Raw genomic sequence first — 23,697 nt, 5'->3', positions numbered from 1 at the left:
TTGTATTCTCTTTGGTCTTGAGGGATTTTTCGGGACCGTATTAAAATTTAATCGTTTTCAAACCCTGGACCAGTTTTTGAGTCTGAAAATGAAATAGCGTTACCTACCAAACACAAAAATGTATTTGTATTTTGGTGTCAGCTATCGAAGATTCTGCTCATTTTCTCCTAATCAGTGTACTTGAAGTTGATTGCTTTAATTAAGAGTAGCTCATTTTAAAAAAAGAAGAGGTTGCATGATACAATAAAGTTAACAAGGGGATTTGGATTGATTTTTTTCGGTTTCAATCTATTGACAAATTATCTTTTCCTTCATGGCGTTACCTATATAACGCAATTATACACTTCATATTTTGCTGTCAGCTTTCCTAGACTGCCTTGTTATCTCATAGCTATTTAATAGTAAATTCTTTATAATACTTATTGTACTTATGCTCCTGGACATGAATACAATTTCTTATAGATCCCTGCACGATTAAATATAAGCCGTCTTAATATTTATATGAATAAATTTTACTATCATTAATGATGAAAATACAGTCCCTTTCTAGGGCATGTTAAAAAGAGAAACCAAAAATCAACATGGTACCACTGGCAATTTGAAGAATGTTTTGGAAGGGAGGAAGAATAATGCTCAAGACGTTTCATAAGATCAGCTGTGCAAAGAAAAAAGCGAAAAATTCTTCTCCAGGTATAACAAGGACCTATATTTATAGTTCTACAACAAATCCTTAAAATTTATTTATAAGTTATAAATTTTTCGAATTTAATTTTTGGTGAACAGTTGTAGATTTTGAAAAAAATTCTACAAAAAATTTCTTATTTTGAGAATAGCCCTCGATTTTTTGATTTTTTTCTCCAGAAATTTAATTTTTGAGTCAAAAGCTGTGGGTTTAATAATTAAAATTTAATTTTTGAAATTTTTTCCCAAAAATTAAATTCGAAAAATTATAAATTTTTCGAATTTTATTTTTCAAACATTACATTTTTGGGAGGAAAACACCAAACTCCAAAGCTATTCACAGAAAATCATTCAAAAATTGAATTCTTTAAAATAAATTTCGAACATTATATTTTTTGAAATATATATTTCAAATATTAAGTTTTGTAGTTAAAAAAATTGAAAAATTAAATATTTAGGAAAAAAATTTAAAAATTTAATTTTAATTATTAAATTTTTGGGAAAAAAATTCAAAGATTAAATTTTAATTATCCATTTTTTTAAAAAAATTTAAAAACCCACAGTTTTTTACACAAAAATTAATTTCTGAAGAAGTAAAATTCAAAAATCTAAGGCTATTCCCAAAAAGTTAAATTTTTGCAAAAAAATTTCAAAATTAAATTTCAAATATATATATAATTTTTTGATTTTGTTTTTCAAATATTACATTTTTGAAGTGTTATCTATATTAATAAAACCAAGTTTGTTCTTCTGCCTGTATGAATATATGAAAACAAGGGACCGGGTGGACTTTATATAATGCTCCATTACTTCCATCATGTACATATATGGATCTAAGAAATAAATATGTAGTCGTATCAATGAAATACTCCAGGCGTGTGCGTAAAGGCTATAGCTATATGCATAGCATCGAAAATGTATACAGGGTCACAATATATCTTTGATGTAAATCGTATAAATATTTTTGATATAAGAAATAATTATGCAGTCGTATTAATGAAATATTGCAGCTGTTACTAAGGGGACTTTTTAATGCTCCTTTAATTGGTTAGATGGCGCTGCACTGATTAAGTATAAGTAAACATTATATCATTTACTCCTTCTAACTTATCCAAAACGTCTATTAAATTACATTAGATGAATCTGAGTCCAAAGACGTGATAACAATGAACTGTGCAAAAGTAGTTCAAAGCGCTTATGTATGCAAAATTTTAGACAAACCAAAATTAGAGATAAGGAAAAACATTTTTTATTGATAACACTTTATTCTTGTTTCCCTGATGGTACCTTTAGCCACATCTATCTACCATCTGTTGGCAGTTACTCATGAAAGTTTCCGCAATTTTGGACGTGCAATTGTTAGGTTAAAGTTGTTAGATTGAGTTGATGTGCGTGTATTGAGTATCTAGGTGTCATTATATATTTGCTTTTGAAAGTATAACCTTTAATTCACAGTTGTTAAGTTAGAGTTGTTAGATTGAGTTGATGTTCGTGTTTTTGTGCAAAAGGACAAAATTGAGTATCTAGGTGTCATTAAATATTTGCTTTTGAAAGTATAACCTTTAATTCAGATCTATCACATATATATATGAATTGTTGACCTCATTTGTGTATAATGCCATTCAAAGTTAAATGTGTTGCATAAACCATATTTTTACAACCCCTCAATCAGGCACGTCGTTACCTTTATTGCATGACCTTATTTTTCCTGCCAAAAGAAACAAAAAAAAAAGAAGTCCAAAATCAGGTAGCCATTTGAGTCAATAATACGAATTCCTATTTATCTCTTAAGTACTCCTATATGGCTATCATTGGCATATTATTTCTCCATAATTTTTAAAGAATTTTAATTTTTACTTACATAAAGGTATATTTCATAATACTAAAATCCTACGAAGTATTTTATTCGATACTCCATTATAATATTGCTAAGTAATATTCTTTTAAAGAAGTTATTCTAAATTTATATATGAGCGTCAGTGATGAAAATCCGGTGTACTTTTTATCTGGTACGTTTTTTTGAAAAATGGATTTTCTGTTCCTTAGCAGTCGTCATTACTATTTAATTACTAAGTAGTGAACATCCTATCCTAAATGTTTAATTTTTGAATGATTTTCTGTGAGTAACTATGGATTTTGGAATTTTTCTCCCAAAATTGTAAAATTTGAAAAAATAAAATTCGAAAAATTATAAATTTTTCGAATTTAATTTTTGGTGAACAGCTCTGGATTTTGGAAATTTTTTTAGAAAATTTTTCTTATTTTGAGAATAACCTTGGATTTTTGATTTTTTTTGCCAGAAATTTAATTTTTGTGTAAAAAGCTATGGGTTTTTTAATTTTTTTCCAAAAAATTTAATAATTAAAATTTATATTTTGAATTTTTTTTCAAAAAAATTTAATATTTTAAGATAGTTTTTTTAAAAAAACTGTGGCTTTCTGATTTTTTTTTTTTAGTTTAATATTCAAAAAAATTTCTAAAAATTTTTTACTCGGGGATTTATTTATTTATTTTAATTCCAAAAAAAAAATGATTAAATATATATACAAATAAATATTATTAAAATACTGCAGACGTACTTGTTAAGCCAATAACAAAAATATGTATATGAAATATTGAACTGTAATTCGTTTTGATGTAAAAAAATAATTGGCCCTTAAATTTTCTCCTTTTCTTTACTTTAGTTCGAGATTGTTTTTTGTGTTAACTCACAAAAATCTCAAAGTGTCGTCCATGCAGTTGTTTGTAAAGAAGATAAAAAGAAATGCTTTTGTACCCATAAATCGAGATGCATATAAGTAGAAACAGTTTCTTGTTCTATTTATATATATATATGTAGAACTAAAGAAAGTGAGAGAATGGAGAGGAATAAACACCCACACACCTCCTATATACTTTGTACGTACTCCTAGAATTAACTTTTCCAAAAAATAAAAAGAGATTTATAGTTTTTTATGACTGTAACTTATAAAAGAACTCTGATCATTAATTAAAAAAGAGAAGAAAAGAAACGAAGGAAAAGAAATTTATTTTATCATCTATGGAGTTGATTGGGAAGAGATAGAATTGGGATTTATTCAATACGCATTTCTCATCAAATTAAAGGTGCTTCGATTAATGATTTTCCTCATTCTCTTGTTATTTCCTGTCCTTTTTGAGTTACATATATGAATAATGTATATCTATTCTAAAATGTAAAAAATATACATACGAGAATTGACTTTTATCAGTGAAAGAATTGATTTATTAATATTTTTATAGTTATCATTTCGCATTGTATTTTTTTTTCTTTTATAAGAGTTCTTAAAAAATGGATTTGAAAAGCCTTTCAGTACAGATTTATGAAGGTTCGTGACGATAAAACTCTGACAAAGGATAGATTTTATATAAGTGTATGAAGTTATATATTATTTATAAATATATATATTATGTTGGGGAAAAAGTGTTTCCGTTTTTTTCGTTTTACAATTACCCGATTTATGCCAAGTATGATCTGTTATGTTCATAATACCCTTCTCGTAGATGCCCTTGTTTATTTTTGCAACGTAACTGGGACAAACAAATTTATACAGGCCTCTTATGAGGCAAAATTTGTACTCCAATCACGTTACCCGTAAACAGGCACAGACATGAGTCATTTGGTACAAGATCCAGGTTGTAGGTTACATGAATAAGAACCTCCCATCCCAGGACCTTCTGGTGGGTTATTAAAAATATGTAACGTCTGGTGTTGTCTCCTATTCACCAATACGAATACATTCGAATTTTCGTTCGATTGCAAACTTCAAACGGTCAAATTGTTTACTGTAGAGGACAAAATTGAGGGATTGGACATAGGGGAGCACTTCAAGGTAGATTATTCCCTGCCAATCCCACCAAATACTCAGCAACAATTTGGCAATTCTTAGCTAGGCAACGGAGTGAGTCGCTTCGTGGGCTTTCCGACCACAAGCTCTGTTATTTGACATTGACGTAAGTGATCTATTTTTCATTGCCAGTTACATTGCACTTCCGAAATTTCAAGGATTAAAAATGCAAAATGCGGCGAATTTCTTCTTTTCACACCTCCATACTAAGCCCACGATAATTTATGACTGAACCGGCCAAGCGCAATACTGTACTAAAAACATTTGTAGTATACAAACACGCCTTTATCACACTTCAGCGGATGATCCGAATGAACAAGATATACTTAGTTTTAAAAAAAGGGCGTAAGAAAGAAATACGAAATTTCTTTCTTTCTACAAGCCAATTGTACACGCTGCAATTTCTTCATCTTAAAGTTCATTATTTAATTAGAACATATGTCATTCCAATGCCCAACAATCAATTCATACTTTCATTTCATTTTAACCTATTAAAATTACATGGTTATTATAAATTTAGGTAGAAAAAGTATAACTATGGAGATTTGAACTTTATACTGAATCACAGAATACTTATACATTATTTATTTGTATTATAATAGTCAAAAATTACCATTCATATATCAATCATGTACGGAATACTCAATTATGATATTATCCTTGTCCCAAGTACTGTAAATCCTTCTTTTGAAATTATTCATCTCATTTTTTGGTTGCAACTTGTAGAAAGTCACAACTTGTACACAACATGTATTTAGCAATTTTACGTGTATAATAACCTTCGTAGTTATCCTCAGGAACGGTCTTAACTATTGCAGAACCCTTTGCAAAAACATATTGCACTGCACCCAAATATTAATTTGCATGGGAATTATTTTTTCCATGACATTTTCCTAAAAATATATTATGTTTTTTTTTTTTTTTTCCTAATCCAAAATTTCCATTAGGGCTAATGGAATTGCGGGTCTCACTGAGGCTGCAGTAAATTAAAGCCCACACAAGTTATCCTAGGACATTTTCTTCGTCCCAGGGTTTTCTAATATCTTTAACTAAATAACCACCATGCTTAGACCATTTGCTCCAGTAGGGTGGCACTAACTGTTCATTTAAAAACTCAACCCAAAACGTTCCCTAGCTGATACACAACTGTAATTGTCCTTTATATTACAATAGATTGCTCTGGTAATGTGTATCTCGTGTTGTATAAGTGCAATGGCTTTATGCTAGATGGTGTTAAAAAGATAAGTGACTAAGGTTTGTTTGAGAGGGGGTGCCAAAGTGATGATGGTCCTGATGCTGTAACAACCAATCACGGGTTATTTTGGTTACGTCGATTCCGTTCCGATAATTTTGATGTCAAAGGTGCAGCACGCTGTGGAAGGCTAATTGTCGAAAATGGGAATAAAATAGTAGAAATCGTCGAGTCTGACCGTCATTTAAGCACTGTTTTGATTGCCTAGGAGATAAACGTATGTGCAAAAAAATAATTATAATGGATTTCTTTTGACTAAACCTGTTATATCAATGTTATGATAATTTGCACAACACCAGATGAAAGTCATCAATCCTCACAGTATGACACCCTTTAATTTTCTGAGTGGTTGAAATGAATAATCATTCCTCCTTCTCTCTTTATTTAATTAATTTAGTTCGGAATATCTCGGAGCAATACAAAGAGCTCATACATCAAAGTCGAAATATATACATAAGATATAATAATTATAACTATCAATTATGGAAATGCACCATAAAAATGAAAAATAATAAAATTAAAGAAGGAAGATGATCTGTTGTCCACTACTACTTACTACGACTTGGAGCGTCTTCTTATATATACATTAGTTGATTCAAAAGATATCCACAATTAAGTAGAAACATATTTCATGTACGAAATAGAAATCTTTTGTCTGCTAAATTTTTTTTTCGTGGGTGGAATGATGTTTTAGAAGTTGTATATAATTATTCTTCAAGGAAAGTTACACAAGTTGTTGTTTTATGTGGAAAAAAAACAACAACTCTTAGTAGAAAGTAATTTGTTCGTAGGAAGACGGCACTATAAAAGTACATAACGGTGTTGAGACACGATCCAAGACCAAATTTTTTTATCCGGTTCGGTCTTCAATAATTTTTTATAGTCTGTTTTTGGAGGTATCTTATATGGAATCCAAAATAAGTGAACAGTTCCGTCTGAATTTTTGCAAGTAGACGTATAAAGTAACAAAAAATGTATCTCTAATAGTTCTTGGGCCTCCGAGGTAATTAAGATTCTGTTTTTGACCGAAATAAAACCTCATTACCCTTCACTCCTTCTATCAAACTTTCTGTCTCTTCCTCTTCATTTATCCCTCTGTATCTTTCTAAATCCCTCTCTTTCTCTTTATTTCTACCTTCATTCTTTGTTTCCATTCCCCTCTATTCATCCCTCTAACTCGGGCACCCTCTGATAGTATACATATATATATATAAACCTATTTATATAAGTAATTATATTATGGTGTAGATAATTTTGGTGGCAAAGCCCCACCAAATGATGAAAGCAAGTAAAGCCCCCGCTATGGACCAACCCTATCCTGATGAATAAGTTGTACAAATATGATTTATGCTGCACATTTAACTTCATGTGATGTTATTGTAGGTCGATGGTCACAATTTTGCAACCCAACTGATATCTTCAACAAACATTCCTCTATTGGAACAATCAATTTGGACCGATATTTCAGTCCATACCAATATTTCAGACCATGTTCACAGTTTTGAAACCCAACTGACGCCATCCAAAATTAATCTATTCAATCAGTCTAGACTAAAATTTTAAAAGGGAGTGCTATTTTTGTGAAAGGGTAATTCCACGTCAAGGGTACACACCCTCACGGCATGACCATCCCTGATTTTACTAATTTTCGGTGAGCTGGCTTTTCTATATGAAATAAGAGAGTTTGTGAAATATTTGGGTTCTGTGACTCCCCTGGGCCGTTCTAGGCCTGCTCAAAGTTGGTATATCAATATATGTTCTACGAAAATTAAAACAAAATCGGGGTTGTTGTATGGCAGGGGCGCCATTTTGAAGGCTGCACCAGAGCTCCAAACTTTTATTTTTGATTATAATAAGATTATGATTGAATATAAGTTAAAGTTTGTGTTCTTTTGCATCTTTTAACGTAATTTGTATTAAAATCGAGCCACTATGAGTGGAATTATGGTCTTCTAAACAACACTGGTCCAACACATTATGACCAACTTTGAGCGGGCCTAGAACAGCCCAGGTGAGTCACAGAACCCTAATATTTCACACACTTTCTTATTTTATATAGAAAAGCCAGCTCACCAAAAATCATCAAAATCGGAGATGTTCATGCCATTAATTGCAAAAAAGTGTGTGCACTTGACGTGGAATGACCCAAAACTGTCACTCGCCCAAATTTTGATTTGAGACCGGTCCAGAGCGAACTTCTTTAAAGAGCCTTATTCACTAACGATTATAACAGTTTCATATCGGTTTAGGTTTGTCAAACTTAAGCCCATCACTAGTACTTACATAATATAATAACATATTTCACGACACTCATTTTAACCGGCAAGAAACACTTTAAGGTTATAAATAGTTACATTGCAGATGCTACACCATAAAATAGGTAATAATGCATAAACAGTTTATACAAACTTGATTGACCTTATTTGCAAGTTACAGGTGATGCAATCTAAATATACCCAAAGGAAAGAAGGAAAAATCATGTCCATGTACGACAAAATATCATCTAAGATGTGAGAATGGATTAAAATCCTTTCAAGTATACATACAATAATAAATGATAATGTTGAAAATTTAAACGTATAAGCAAGGGGAGTACTTTCGATAGAGTTGTAAAAAAAATTACCAGCCAGTATGTACAAAAATTGTCGAATTGGTTCTAAGCTAAATTATGATCAACGATGGTATGAAATTCGCAGCAAAATTGAGTACAAACTGAGTAATATACCATAAATTGAATTTCGTGTCAACTAGCCCAACGTTTGTGAAAGTGGAAACACGAAATTGCCTTTCTTCGTCTCTTCTCCACGAAACAAACGTAGAAACTTCCTATTCCTCCAATAGGTTCTCCCATTATCGAGACGAATTAGATAAGCTCTACTATTTTGTTGAATAATATAAAATATAAAGTTTCACTTTTTTGAAACGGAACTGAGAATCGGCACTGTCCTCCCAACTTACATAATTTATTAGAATATTTTTTTGATCTCTCTATCTCTCTAATTACATTGTGTCTACTACATCGCGATTGTCTAATGGTTTCATCTTATTATAATTCAGAGTAGGAATATGGGATCTCAAATTTTTGTCATAAACTATTTGATTTGGTGAATACCCATACTGACGAGGTGCATTACGATATTCTAGTAATCCATCACGAAATTCATCGGAGTTGATTGTTTGAGTGTTGCACTTATCAAGTAAATTCTTTATATTTTTTACAGCTGCTTTTGCATATCATTGCTTTGTGGATAATACGGGCTCGAAAGTGACCAAATAAGTCCATTTTTTTGTAGAAATTCTTGAAATTTCTTACATGTATAAACACCACACTGATCCAAACTTAAATTCTTGGGATATCCAAAATCCATGAACCACCTAGAAAACGTTTTAATAATTTGATCAGTATTAGGATCCTTTTTATACTCCTCTATAACTGTATAACCAGATAGAGTATCGACATCTACAAGGTAAGATTTCCCATTTAATGAAAATATACCCGTTGACATTGATTCAAAAATCATTGAAGGAATTACATCTTTTTATAATTCCTCTTTTCATTGACTTGCTCTTTGAGTTCGACATGAATCACATTTCTCAATGGTTATTTCGATTTCATTATTACTTCCAGGCCAGTAAACAGTCTCGCGCACGTCTCTTTGTCTGAGTGATTCCCTGATGCGCTGAATCAAGTTTTAGTAGTACATCTTTTTGACATGCTTTTGGAATGATAATACGTGTTTCCGTTAGAACTAGTCAACTGTCAAATCATTCCACATAGTCTTGAATAACTTCACAAATAGATTTGAAAATATATTCTTCTGACAAAGACTGCTTTCAATAAATCTTATTAAAATTTGATAGTCTTTATCGACCTTAGCTATTTTTTTAATTTCTTCAATAATAGGATGTATAAATCCAATATGCCTATTATTTTTTCCATTACAGTGACTCTGGCTATGGCTAAACGTATTAAATCTTCCGCTCCATCCATGATGTATTCTTCTTCTTTTGGGTCTTCAACAGGTGTTCTACATACAGAATGAGTAATTAAATGATGGTTTCCTTTCTTTCATTTAACATAAAATTGGTAGTGTTGGAGATCCATCTTTATCTTATAGACTTTTGGGGTTTGGATATCATTTAGAGAATATGAATTGCATATTGTTGGGAGTGAATGATGATCAGTGACGACTTCAAGCTTTGGTAATTCCCTCAGGTAAATCGCAAGAGATTCCAACTCTACCATTCTGTACCGTGATTTGACATCGTTAACAAATCTTAAACCACATTGAACTAATCTCCATCTTTCTTCATGTTTTTGTAGTAGATCGAATTCAAGACCTTTCAATCTGAATGCATCCGTTTCGAGGCGTGTTTCCTTCTTCGGTTTGAAAATGGCGAGGACAGATATTCGTCAATGTGTCCTTTATTTTTTCCATAGATTTGGTATGTATATTGTCCCATAAAAATTCATTCTTTAATTTTATCGTCTTTAGTTCTTCATCTCAGGTCTTTAAATCTTAAAATTCGGCTATCAAGTCTGGTAAAAGATCCATTTTGACTTTTTCTGATATATTAAAATTTAGAGTTTTATCACATTTAATAATTGCATTCACTAACGATTGACTAATCTATTCTTCCATTAATTGTCTAGTGAAATCTGGGTGTATAATTCTCAATCCCATACACGCATGCTGTGATAAAAACATATCCTTTGCATTTTTTCCCCCCAAAAATATTCAATATTCTTCACAAAATAGACAATCTCTTTATTTCGGCGATTACCGAGTCTAATTATTAGTTTAACACTAAAAATAACCTCCAATCTTGAGCCGTTCACACCAACTATCTTGGGGCTAACAGATGAATGCCATGGTTTCTTTGATGGTAAATCTAAATCTTTATCAACTCTTAAGCCTGCAATAGAAGCCATTGCACCATTATCACGTATATAAATTTTATTCCCAATATATATTCTCCATTTACATTCAGAATATCAATTGGAATTTTATTCAGTTCACATCCACGAACTCAACTGACGAGTTATACTGAACTCATGTTCTTGGACCGGCATAATTTTGCATATTGAACTTTTTTTTCCACAATTTCGGCATTCCATTTATTTAGCAGGAAATGGTCTTCCGTAATGATTCGCTTCAAACCCACATTGTCTATATATTAATTCTCTCTTTCTTAACCATGTTTTTTCTTAACTCTCACTTCTTCCTTCAAATCCACTTTCGGCCTTTGAAATTCTATTAATACCCTTTAATATTAAATCATTTAAACTTTCTTTGTTACTCTTTGCAGTCTCAACTGTTCTGCACAAGTTAATAGTCTCTTTCAAATTAAGTTGTTGAGTGGTTTCTAAAAGTTTTAGGGGAACATCATCGTCCCTGACTCCACATGTGACTAGAGTGACCAACCAATCTTCTGATTGAATTTCATAAATTTCTACTTTTTTCGCCAACATCTTTAATTCACAATAAAATTCATCAAAATTAGCTTGTTTTCTTCTAATGGATTTATATCTTGCTGCCACAAATTGCTTTTTATCTTTTAGATATTTACCCATATTTTGAATTACTTCCTCCAATGTGTTGGTAGTAATAGCTGGAATTTCAAAGAAAATGCTGTACTTTTACTACTCCAGCCGAGCAACACGTCCATAATATTGCACTCTACTCTTTTCTGGTCTTTTCCTCCAAATGAGTCAATTTCACATAATTATCCCAGTTCTCCATCTATTTCAGGGAAACCTGCGTGTTTTATATTTTCTTCAATTTGGCTGGGTAATTTTGCCTCAATATTTGGAAGTCTTACACTTTTTACTCAAGGATAATCTTTTTTTGAGCATTTGAAGGGGTCTTTTATTGTTCGAAGCGACGGTGGTGGTTTTTAATCTTCCTCAATGCTCAAAGTTTATACTGCACCAACTGTTGACCTGGAGTATAGGAATGTATATTGCGGGTTCTTTGAAGTGATGACAATTTTAGCCTGTATCAAGGTCCCACAGTTATACTCAACAAATTCCATGTACCTGTGGTGCAATTTGGGTAATTAGCAGGTTTATTTTGTTATCGTCTATCTGGAGAAGGGAAAACAATCAACATACCCTTGGATGGGACATACAATCCTGTAGATAGGATAAATGAATCATAATAAATTTAGTATAACTGCGGGCTTCAATTCTATAGCGGGTAATTTTCTGATGGCAATTTTTCCCCATCCCAGTTGTTCAAATTATGTAGATGTTAAACACTTTTTTTACTTGGCTTTAGGGAGAGGCATTTGGGTGGTTTGCCTAGTCTCTGCACTTTGTTATAAAAAATAGGGATCTGCAAAGTCTAGATTTTTCATTAATTACTAAATATTTTCCGGTAAAAGGCAATTTGAAACAAAATTAGCTATCAAATAACCTATCTTGAGGTCCACAGGATATCTAGTGTTTCTGGGGTGCAATGAGGATGGTTATTTTATGGTAGTCCAGCTGCAGATGGAACAACTATCAACTGATCCTTAGATGGATCAGATCCATCTCTAGATGAGATAGATCGGTAGATATATTCTATAAGTGCAGAATAATTGCTGGCAATCACAAGTACCAAAAACTGAATTGAGTGGCCAATTAGCCCACCTCTCTCCTTCTTTAACAGATTTAAATGAGTAGTTCTGTAAATTGCTTCATTTTGGCTTATTTCTTCATTTTATTTAAATAATTTGTTTTCTTTAGTTTCCTAGTAAGATGTCAACAAGTCATAAAAAACACGAAAAAACTACACAAATAGAAAGCTTGTAAAAAGATGGGTTAATTTCTTTATACAAAAAAATGTAATATTTGTGGTTGAACCATTTTGAAATATAATTCCATTTGTCGACATGTGTCGAAAAATTATCATAACTTAAAACCAGGACAACATTCACACAAATCTTCATGGGAAATTTCTCATGAAGTCAAGTAATATTGAAAACAAAATGCATTGGTGTTTTCTAAAGCATAAAAATGATATATTTTTCTTACCTGGCATCCTTCTGTCCATGTCGTACCCTTGAAAGAGGCTAATTTTGATTTAAAAACAGATATGAATATGATGAATATTTGTAGACGATAAGGTGCGTTAGATGAATTTTGGCATCACGTTGTAGGGTTTTCTCGAAGGACCTCCAATCTTTCTGTATTCTATATATTGCTACGTTAAAGTAAAAGATGTAGCTCTCTGAAAAGTCAATTATGAGAAACGAGGTTATAGGGTGTTTTTTTTAAGTAATCAAAGCCGTTTAACAAATATAATAAATTCCATCGTAAAAAATCCTTCTCATTAAATAATCATTTGGAAGAGAGAAGTTTGGTACACAACATATTTTAATAGCTCCCTAAAAACTTTTTGGAAGGATGTTATTTTTTACTCGTTATATTAACGTTTTACCTATTAATGAAGTTTTATTATTTTTAAATAAAAAAAATTCTACAAAACCTGAGGATCAATTACATATTTTATGTATTATATAACTCGTCCAATTTTTTTGGATAGCTTTTGATGTATTTAAAAGAATATTAAAATATTAATATACTTCTTAAAATAATCTGTTTGAAAATACTTTGATAACCTATTGACATTTTTAAATTAATATCTTCTTCACTCTATGCATTTTATCTATATAGGATTGACGTACAACTTATTTTTAACCGTTGCATCGGTATTTAATAAGTTACTTAAATCCGATCCTGTAACCTATATCCGTCCTTGAGAAACGTCCTAATTTAAAAAAGTTACACTCCTAGGTATTTATCGTAACATTAATTCTTGCTGCCTTCAATCCTAAAGGATGTTTCATTAAGGTATTAAGGTATTTCATTATGTGACCATGAGATGCAATTTGTGTACTCAGTGAGTTGATACAATTTGACTGAGTTGAGTACAAAATCTGTTCAATTACAAGAAACCTTACTTTAATATATTCATTATTAAAGTATTTTATAATAATTGATGAAGATAGATTGACGATGACGTTTATTTAAAAATGTCAATTAGAGAGGTACATTAGGTATTATTTGGACGTGTTCTAAAGATGTAGGACGGAACCGGAGGCAACCTCAAAATCTTTGAGAACCTAATAAAAAACTGAAATATTTATCCTATTTTTTTTTTTTTTTTGCAACAACCGCAATAAATACAAACATTTCAAATACCTGAAGGAAGAAATATTATTATTGAGATATATGACGATGCAATGTGATAGGGATATTTATTTACTTTCTCATGATAAAAGAAGGCACTTGAGGGAATAATACTAGCCTAAGGATGTTATTTGTAATATTTTGTAATACATACTATAAACGTGTAGAAGTTTGTATATCTCTTATTTGTTCCTATAATTATATAACCATTTTTATGTCAGAGTTCATCAATAAAGATGGATTTTCCCATAGCGTGACGTGATCATGAGGTTTTTTAGAACTATCTTCGGGACTCTGTACTCCAACTATATAATCTTTAAATGATAAAAATTATACTTTTCATAGTTCACGTATAAAAGTTACACCCTTCCAAGAATATTTTAGGAATTTACACGAAAATAATAGAGCAAAAATTAAGAAACAGAGAAATCCCCAAATAAATTTCTCACTTCCTGTACAGAGTTTTCACGGACGTCATAAATTGTCTGTTCTTCTTTGATTTTGAATTGTAAGTATTCCGTCGATCCGTTATTTTTGGGATTATCCCAAATGCAAGTTGCTTAAAATACCACAAAACGCTGATATAAAATTAAAATTACGACAAATACATTCATTATAGCTTTATAATTGTACAAAGTTCATATGAATTGACCATCAACAATTTCTCATCAGAAATTATTTTTTCCACGACAACAGACTACGTGATTGGAGCTTGTGCTCCTCAAGTGAGTATTGGAACTCATTGAATATCCCTTCCTTATTTTTATTTACTAATTATTTCATCATTATTGCTTTTTTTCTTTTTCTTCTCCTAGCTATATAATTAATCTGATTGAGATACAACAGTAAAGTTCGAACCGATAACATGAAAGGGGCGAATATGTCATGTAGCAAAATCTCCTCGAGGCAAAATTACCAGCGGCAAAAATGTAGGCAGTAAAATTACCCCCCGGCGAAAATGTTCCCAACAAAAATACCAGTCACAATAAATTACATTATAATTTAAGGCGACACCATCTTGAGGGCTCATTGCTGCTATTTTTATAACATAAAATGAGCAAATGTCAAATAAATCTTTATGAAACTTCATCAAATCGCTTTAAGAAAAATAAAAGACTGCATTGAATACTAATTGATGCCTAAATAATATGTACCGAAATACCCTAAAAATATATTGATTTATTTTTTTTAATGATTAAAGGCTAGAAAAGTAGGATAATTAGATATTGAAAGAAAAATATCTTATTCCTTCCATTGTGTTAGTTAATTTATTATTCAAATGTAGTTGTTGTATTTATTTAGTAAAAGGCACGTAGTTTTATTTAATGAAACTGCGTGCCGTTTGAAATAAATACATTTATCACAATTTTTTTTTTTTTTCATGTCCTGTGGTAGAAAACGCCATTCGGGATTTATAAGTGCAAGTCCTTGTTGGACTCGGAGTAGAATTAAGAATCGACATCGGATAAATTCCATCCTAATGTCCTTGCTATATACGGAATGAGATTTGTGTGTTTATTTCAATTCTCCTCACGACTGCTTGAATGATTATCACAATAAAAAAATTTAACAGTATCTAAAAATAATTTTGGGAGAAAAAAATCAATTTCCTTTCAAATTTAGTCTCTTCTGATAATTAAAAGCTTAAAATTAAAAAAAAAAGTTTTTTTGCCTCTTCGAAGACAATGATTGTCAAATTTTCCATTTAAAAAGACATCAAAAAAAGTGTTTCTGTAAAAATTGTCAAAAAACCACAACAGCTCCGCCCCCCGCAATATATATATATATATATATATTGCGGCCTCAGATGCTATCCCCCCAACATTCTTCAAATTCTCAAGATAACCACCTTCACTTTCGTTTTTTTTTTAAATCTATAAAAGAGTAGGAGATATTTTCTTCATCACACTGCTATGAACACTCAAACCATTATGAAATACCTTAAATATAATCCATCTAGTAACACACAAAGTTTATTTTTCAAGGGGATAGTATCTACTATGCAGGACACAATTAAAAGATCATATTACAGTTGATTATATTATTTCTATATTGAACCATTTATTATTATTCTAAAGGATTTTGTATCGTTTTTACTTTACATACATTGGTTAAATGTATTTTTACAAGAAAAAAAGAAGACCGGAGCCAAATTTACAACAATGGATGATGTGTACATATAGTCAACACTCTGCTCAACAATAGATAGATCTTTAATTTAATGTAAATATAGACACACAATATCTTCATCTATTGAAACACATTCACTTAAAAGAAATCCATCATAAATTGTACATAGATGTACATTAGGATAGCCCTTAAAAATCTATGTCCTCCTTGAAATTCACGTGGCGAACGAGAACATAACAATTTATCAAACTCTGGGACTCAGTGAGGCGTTCGTTTGTAAGGTTTAGAGGGAGTTTCAGGCCTCCAATTGTAGTTTCAAGACATCAACAATGTAGGCTGAGGTGAAAAGTAAAGTAAGTATGTTCAGAGTAACTGATCCGGTCTTTACATTTACGAAAACCATATTGACTACTCATACAAGACATCTCTTGACAAAAAAAAGGATAAGGAAAAGCGCTTATGGAACTCCTAAAAGCTCCTCAACCGCCTCAAGCACCCACTTTATTGAGACATACTCTGGTTTTTTCTCGGACGAGAAAAACATTTGCCAGGACCAGAAGTTCAAAAACCAGAACAATAGTTGGCGGGTCTTCTGCCCTAAGGATTTGCCCGTCATCATGCAAACGAAGTTCCCAGCCAACAATGACAAAGATGGATCTGCACGAGGTCGCCCAGGCCTGTAAAAGCTTCCGGCTGCGTGTGGCTAAGGTTATCAAGAAAGGCGGATTTTATTATAAATAATTGAACGTCATTAAATGTAGCATTCAAATAAAACAAATATATATGGTCTTACCCATTTTAGTTCGTAAGTTATAAGCTTTTAAAGATTTTCCAAATTTATTTTGACCACCATATATATAAGCATAAATAATTTTATGCCAATACTTTACTGGTTGAGTAGTTTTTCTAGTTTCAATATTCAATCCTTATTACAAGATTGATTTGTTTATTTAATATTGTCTGATTTACAAAGTACTTTATCTACAAGGCAAACAATTTGCATTATTTTCTTTTACGTTTATTTGTGTTTAAAAGTAAAAAAAAACTTCAGGAAATGTTGAGAAATTTACTATTTCATCAAAAGTTTAAGAGACAAGGGACTCAGAATGTTGCTCAAACATTATAAATCTTGCTGTATGAATATAATTGCAAAGGTGAAAAAAGGGAGAAACCCCTATTGATTATTTAAGTACACAATTAGAGTCACGTAATGTACAAAAATATTATATAATGTTACAAATTCAACCAAATAAATAGAAAAAGAAATTGGAGAAACGGATCATCTCACAAATATCAATGAGAAAAACGTGTCCACAAAAATGCTAGAATTTTATCGCAATGGTCATTATGTTGACAGACAAAAAAAAGGAAAGACATGTATTTAATAACCGTACTATTTTCACGTTCAACCAACCAAATGAAATCACGGGATGAGACCCAAAAAACAAATTCAATATAGAGTGTTTTCATATTATGTCAGCATTGTTGATGTAGACCATTTCAGAAGCGTAAACAACCGAATCCTTGGTTCATTAATAATAACCCATTCAATTTACAGAAAGTTTTCAAGGAGAGCAACTTAGCTTTCATGACGTTTCATTAGATCAGCTACAATCAGCTTTGAAAAGGGAGGAGGGTGAGAGGGAAATAAACAAGGACTTCCAGTTAGATCCTCAAGATTTATTTCCATCTTTTATGAGCACACAGGAATGTTCAATCCAAATTCAAACGTCTATTTAATATAGAGCACAAAACTGCATCCCCTAAATACGCTTGAATCAAATAACTAAATGTAATATACTTTATAGATAAATAATGTAAATATTGTTGTTCTTTATTAGATTTTATTAACAAATCCAAGATTCAATATATTTACTAAACTAATATCCAAGAATCTAAAAGGAAACTGTAAAATCCAATATGGGGTGGACACCTCAAACACTGCTGCCAGCCTTACATTCTGTGTCGAATGCAAATTTCTAATTTTGACTAAGAGTCTATCACCAAGACTCAAAAGACTCGTATTATTATATAACCAATCAAATACCTACGTTCTAATCATATCAATATTCCTTGACATATTTACCACAACTAAAGCACAATATATATATCCCACATATCTCTGAACCTCATGAGGAAATTCCAAAGTATTACATCACGATGAGTAATTAATTCTTACCTGTAAATACAATGCACATGTGTACATATCTATAATCTATTAATAATGGTTATAATCTCCTATACAGAGCAAATAAGGAGACTATTATATAAAATTTTGGCTATTTTATATTTTTTCATAAATAAATAAAAAACGTATATTTTTTGCCATTACTTGAATTACATTTTTTTGAGGCAATGACTGAAATATTTGTGTATCTGGGTAAATATTATATTTTTAAAGACTATGAAATAAAACTTGAACTAGAAGTTATTCCGAAATTGAAAACTAACTATTGTTTTGGATAATAATGATTTTTTCAAAAATGAAATATCGAGCTGCCCTTAAATATTTGTTGTCTATAATGGCTGAAACAGCTAGTCACATCTGTTGACAGCTACCCACCAAAGCCTCAACCATTTTGCACAACATATTTATGATGACAGATGGGTATTCCATTTTGTTCATTTTCACAAAAACACTTACATCAACTAACTCAAACAACTATTATATAACAACTGCGCGTACAAAATGGGCGAAACTTTGGTAAGTAACTGTTAACAGATGCTTCACATTGAGGTCGGAAACTTTTCAAACCACCCTTGTACTTGAAAAATATTAATTTTACCATAAGAATAAAATAAAATTTCTAAAAATATATACTGTGCCGTTGAATCAATTGTGCCGTACCTTGATAGTCGTATAGGACCAAATCAAGGTTCAATACTATTCATATGATAAATATACAATCAAACATTATACAAGTTATTCTTTAATGAAGACAATTGCAACTAGAAAATACATTTTTTTTTTTTCAAATGATTGTTTGTCATCAAATATGAAATTTAAAAAAGTTGCAAATTTTAAGAATCTTTTTACACAGTCATTAAATGATTATTATTAAAGTAATGAATCTATGTATGTTAGAGCGGATTGATTTTCAACATTTTATCGAATTTCGATTACAGCTATTGTAGAAAAGTTGTCATATGGTTTGTAAATTAATTATGCCAAATTGCATTGATCCTACAAGGCCATCTGTAGGTCCCATATCTCGATCAAATAATGGAAAAAGAAAAACACTCTTTATATAGTAAATATAGATATTAGGAAGACAATTTTAGTTATTTTGCATAAAATAGTTTTTTTTTAAATAAAATTTTTTTTTGTAAAGTTTTTTTTTTTTTTTTTTTTTTTTTTTTTTTTTTTTTTTTTTGTAAAATGTTCTTGGAACAAAGAAAGGGCAAAAAGTATAGCGGGAATCCTTCTTTTTACATTTTTGGAAAGGATAGATCAACATTTTTTTATGATATTCTTTATTTTTACTCCAAAGGGTAGTTCTAGAAAAAATATTTATGAGTGTTTTTATAGGTTAGAATAATAATCACCATTGATATTTTATGGAAAATAATGATTAATGCTGTGCTTTCATCTGTATTAACAAAATCAATAACTTTGGGCTCCTTTCAAACTTTCGCCGAGATGTGCTACCTGAAGATGATATTGTACGGCAATGAAAGTTTGCACAGGTCATTTGTTATCATATAACAACTTTTTCGAATTAGCCGTAATCGAAATTTGAAAAAAAGTTGAAAAACAAACCCCCTTCATGTATATTCCGTAGCTTCCAAGTTATTTTGTCAAGGTCCCCCCTCCCCCATCTTTCCTTCCTTACTCATTAGTCATTATAAATGTACAACTTAACAAAGTTCTAAACTTTTTTATCCTTTATACTTGAATATTTATGGAATTTCCCCAAGAATGAGTTATTTAATTTATTCATGGATGTATCAAGAATTCAACGGATGTGGTTGAATTCTTGATTCCATCTGACAAATTTGATTACAAATCCTATACTTGACTCAAATAAGTGTAACAAATATTGCCTTGTATAAATACATATATGTAGTAAAACAATAAATGGAGATTTCTCCTTTTCTTCATTTTCTGCTAAAGATTGTTTTTATGTCGGCACACTACATTAATAACATAATCCAGAATCACATTTTAAATTCCCTTACAATAATACGAGGCTGGCCTGAAAAAAAATTCCGAACTCAATGTGAAGATGACAACACTCATAAATAAAAAGTAGTCACATCTATCTAGTATCTGCTATCAGTTACTCAACAAAGTTTTAGCTATTTTGCACTTGCAGTTGTTATGAAACAGTTATTTTAGCTAGTTGAACAGAGAATTTTTGTGAAAATCGATAAAATTGAATCTCCAGCTGTCATGAAATATTTGCTTTTGAAAGTTATACCTTTAAATATATTCAAACAATGTAAAGTCCTGTTGTGTTAATCTTTTAAGTCAATCCCACTCGGAGTAATTAAGCCAAGATTAAAAAGATTCACGGGAACAATAATTTTGCTGAGTACTATTTGGATGGGTTACAGAGGTGGGAGCATTGCTGGGAGAAGTGTGCAGATTTACAAGAAGAGAATGTTGGAAAATAGAATAAATAATTCGGAAAATGTATCAGTTCAAAGAAGAAACAGGATGTTGGAGCTAATAATAGCAATAATGAAAACAAGATCCTCTCCCATTATTATTTTCAAGTAATTATAAGGAGCTGCGAGATAGAAAGAGTTCAAAGATGACGTCATGTTGAGTAAACCTCTCCTGGTAGTAGCAATAGCAGCAAAAACGTCTTATCACAAAAAACTCAAAATTGAAAGTCATTATTCACTTCCTTCATGCAAATAATTACTTAGGCCAATTTGGTTGCATAATATACTTATATACTTGTATGATTTGAAGAAGAAGAATTGTAACAATCAAAGAAAATATTTAACATTTGAAATATACGTACAAAAAAAATATTACAAAATATATCAAATATATTCAATTTCAATGTATATTATGAATACTTTATTTACATATTATACGTAGTTACCTTTATTGTATCACGCAACCTTTCTTCGTAAAAGAGTAGTTGGTCAATTATTCATAACTATGGAATTATTATTCAATCGTTGTTGGGAATGGTTCACAGCTTAACAATAGCTAATTACAATTCGACCGCTCAACGTTGAGAAAACTGATGAGGGGGAAATAGGAGAAAAATAGACAGCTGACAACAAAATGCATACACTGTATATTATTTTTTGTTAGTCAGGATGAAAAGCGATGACTTGATAAACAGTACACATCCCCGTCATATGTTTATTGTGTAAAAACAAGGAGCTTATTGGTCTAAAACATTTTTCTTGATACATGGATTGCAGCTCTCCTTACAAATAAGAATTCTTTTTTTCTTCTTTAAATAAATAAAAACATAGCTAGCAATTCAATTTCAATTGCTTCCATTTTCGAGCTTTCTAATTGAATTTCTATATTTTTTTATTGATATTATTATGTATGTTTGAAAATATGAAGAAGGAATACAAAAAAAATGAAATTTATTTCTTAAATAAACAAACAAAAAACGATTTATATAAGAGCTTAAATAAAAGTTTATCTACAGCAAAAGTTGCAATTCAATCAACAAATAAAGCATACCTATTGGAAGGAAGTCGAACATAATTCAAAAAATTTAATTAATCATGCTTATTAAATCTTTTCAAGACAAAACGCGCCTGTTAGCTTGAGTAGATTCATGGTCTATGACAGAAGTCGGCAACCCCCGGTCCTTTAGTGAATTTTGACCAGCCTTCCATCTTATCATGGACAATCATCTAACTGATGATATGTATCATGGTTTGGGAGTTTATATGCTTGTGAACAACTTTTGTCCAAAATAAAGTACACTAAAATTAGTTTGAGAACAAGATTGCATGATGCTCATCTAATTGACTTTTTGCTCCTGTCATCGACAAATATTTCACTTGATATAGAAAAAATATCACAAAATGAGCAGAAACAAGTGTCTTATTAAGTAATGTGTATTTTTCCTACTTTATTTTTTTTTCTTGAAATATAGATTTTTTTTTAAAATTGTGTTTATATTTCATTTCTTTATTTTAATTCCTGTAGTAAAAAATAAGGGTATTGTTTAAATAAAACAATACTGAATCTTTCTTTTCTCTAAACAACCAGAAATTCAATAACATGTTTTTCCAACCATGACTCTGCATCGCTAGCTATTTGGCCCTCTGTCATGACACTACATAGCTGTTTGACCCATACCCTCTTAAAGGTTGCCGACCCCTGGTCTATGGGATATATTCCAAGACTAGTGGCGTTGTCAATAATATTTGCTCAAATATCAATCCTGTTGTCTTAGTTTAAATTGAATAGGATACATCTGATTTTTTTAGGACCCATGAATATATAATATATCATGTTTAAAAACACCTCTATGAATATTTAATAACCAACTAATTTTCAAGGAAAATTATAAAGGCCTATTAACAGTGCCCTTATAATTTATTTCATTACTCATGTCTTGGATTTGTAACCTAGTATTAAGCCAAGTAATCAGTGTGTTGAAATAAAGAGTAAAAAAGGAAGAATGAAATGCGAAAAAAGATTTAGTTGAAGTGGAAAAAAAATATTTTTTCTTTATAGCTATCTTTTAATATTGATCTATGTAAATCTATCTACAATACCTGGGTTTCCATGAGCGTCAAGTTTATCCCCAGGGTCTGCAGCAGCTTTCCTACTGCTTGGAGCTCAGCATCATTTCTGAAGATGAATACATTGACTAAAACATGTTCATTTTGGTTTCAATTAATATTTACTGAACTTGTTTGCTAATTAACACATGATCCTGCAATTGACTTCAATATTTTTTTGTATTAAAATAGGTAAATAATGATAGTTGACCCGGTTAATATAAACTTTTCGTTCTTCCATAGTTAATTAATAGTTCCTTTCATAAATGGTCATGTTGGTCAAAACATTATTCGTCCATTAAACAATACGAATTACACATCATTAACTAAACAAATTACCTCTCTAAAAGAGGAGGATAAATTGGGTTGATAGAATATTTATCATACAAACAGTTGGTTAAGAGACTACGAGGTAAATTAAAATATCAGGGAAACTTATTGGTACTCTTAGAAATGTATTGTAACCAAATTGCATTGAGACTAGGTTCAAGACTTTTTTTATTATTATTTGGGAGTCTTAGTGATGTTTTCTAGTCCCAAAATTCCTTTTTCTAAAAACAAAGTAGCAAATTTCTATAAATTTCTTTACTAAAACATTGAAGTGTGAAGAAATCAACAAATTATTCTTATTGTGTCTGTCACAAATTCTACTTAAAGCCACCAAAATTGATTGTCACCTTCAAAGAATGAAAAATTGAGAGATTTTATTTAAAAGGGGCCATATTGGGGCCAATATAAGTCCCTTAAATCCATTAAAGGTTTTAAAACTATAGTTAAACCTCTTTGCTGTATTAACACATCCCACAAATTTGAATACTCAGCCTATATTAGACTCAAATATGTCCAATGAATTATTGAGCTGTATGAATAAA

The 23,697-nt window shown here is 30.8% G+C and overlaps 2 protein-coding genes across 3 annotated transcripts in view; both read right to left on the bottom strand.

Annotated features, from left to right (window-relative positions):
- Positions 1-23,697, bottom strand: part of Polr2I (RNA polymerase II subunit RpII15) — a 566,921-nt gene that overhangs the window by 385,852 nt on the left and 157,372 nt on the right. The window lies entirely within an intron of this gene.
- LOC121124046 (uncharacterized) overlaps positions 1-23,697 on the bottom strand; it is a 105,624-nt gene that overhangs the window by 59,910 nt on the left and 22,017 nt on the right. Inside the window, exon 2 of the mRNA XM_040719155.2 lies at positions 12,821-13,016. Within this exon, the coding sequence (XP_040575089.1) occupies positions 12,821-12,839 (19 nt within the window). The 5' untranslated portion in view covers positions 12,840-13,016. The remainder of the gene's footprint in view (positions 1-12,820; positions 13,017-23,697) is intronic.

Source organism: Lepeophtheirus salmonis, chromosome 9 (genome assembly GCF_016086655.4).
Source record: "Lepeophtheirus salmonis chromosome 9, UVic_Lsal_1.4, whole genome shotgun sequence".
Classification (NCBI taxonomy): domain Eukaryota; kingdom Metazoa; phylum Arthropoda; class Copepoda; order Siphonostomatoida; family Caligidae; genus Lepeophtheirus; species Lepeophtheirus salmonis.
The sequence above is the reverse complement of the archived record's forward strand: the minus strand, read 5'-3'. Positions and strand labels throughout refer to the sequence as shown.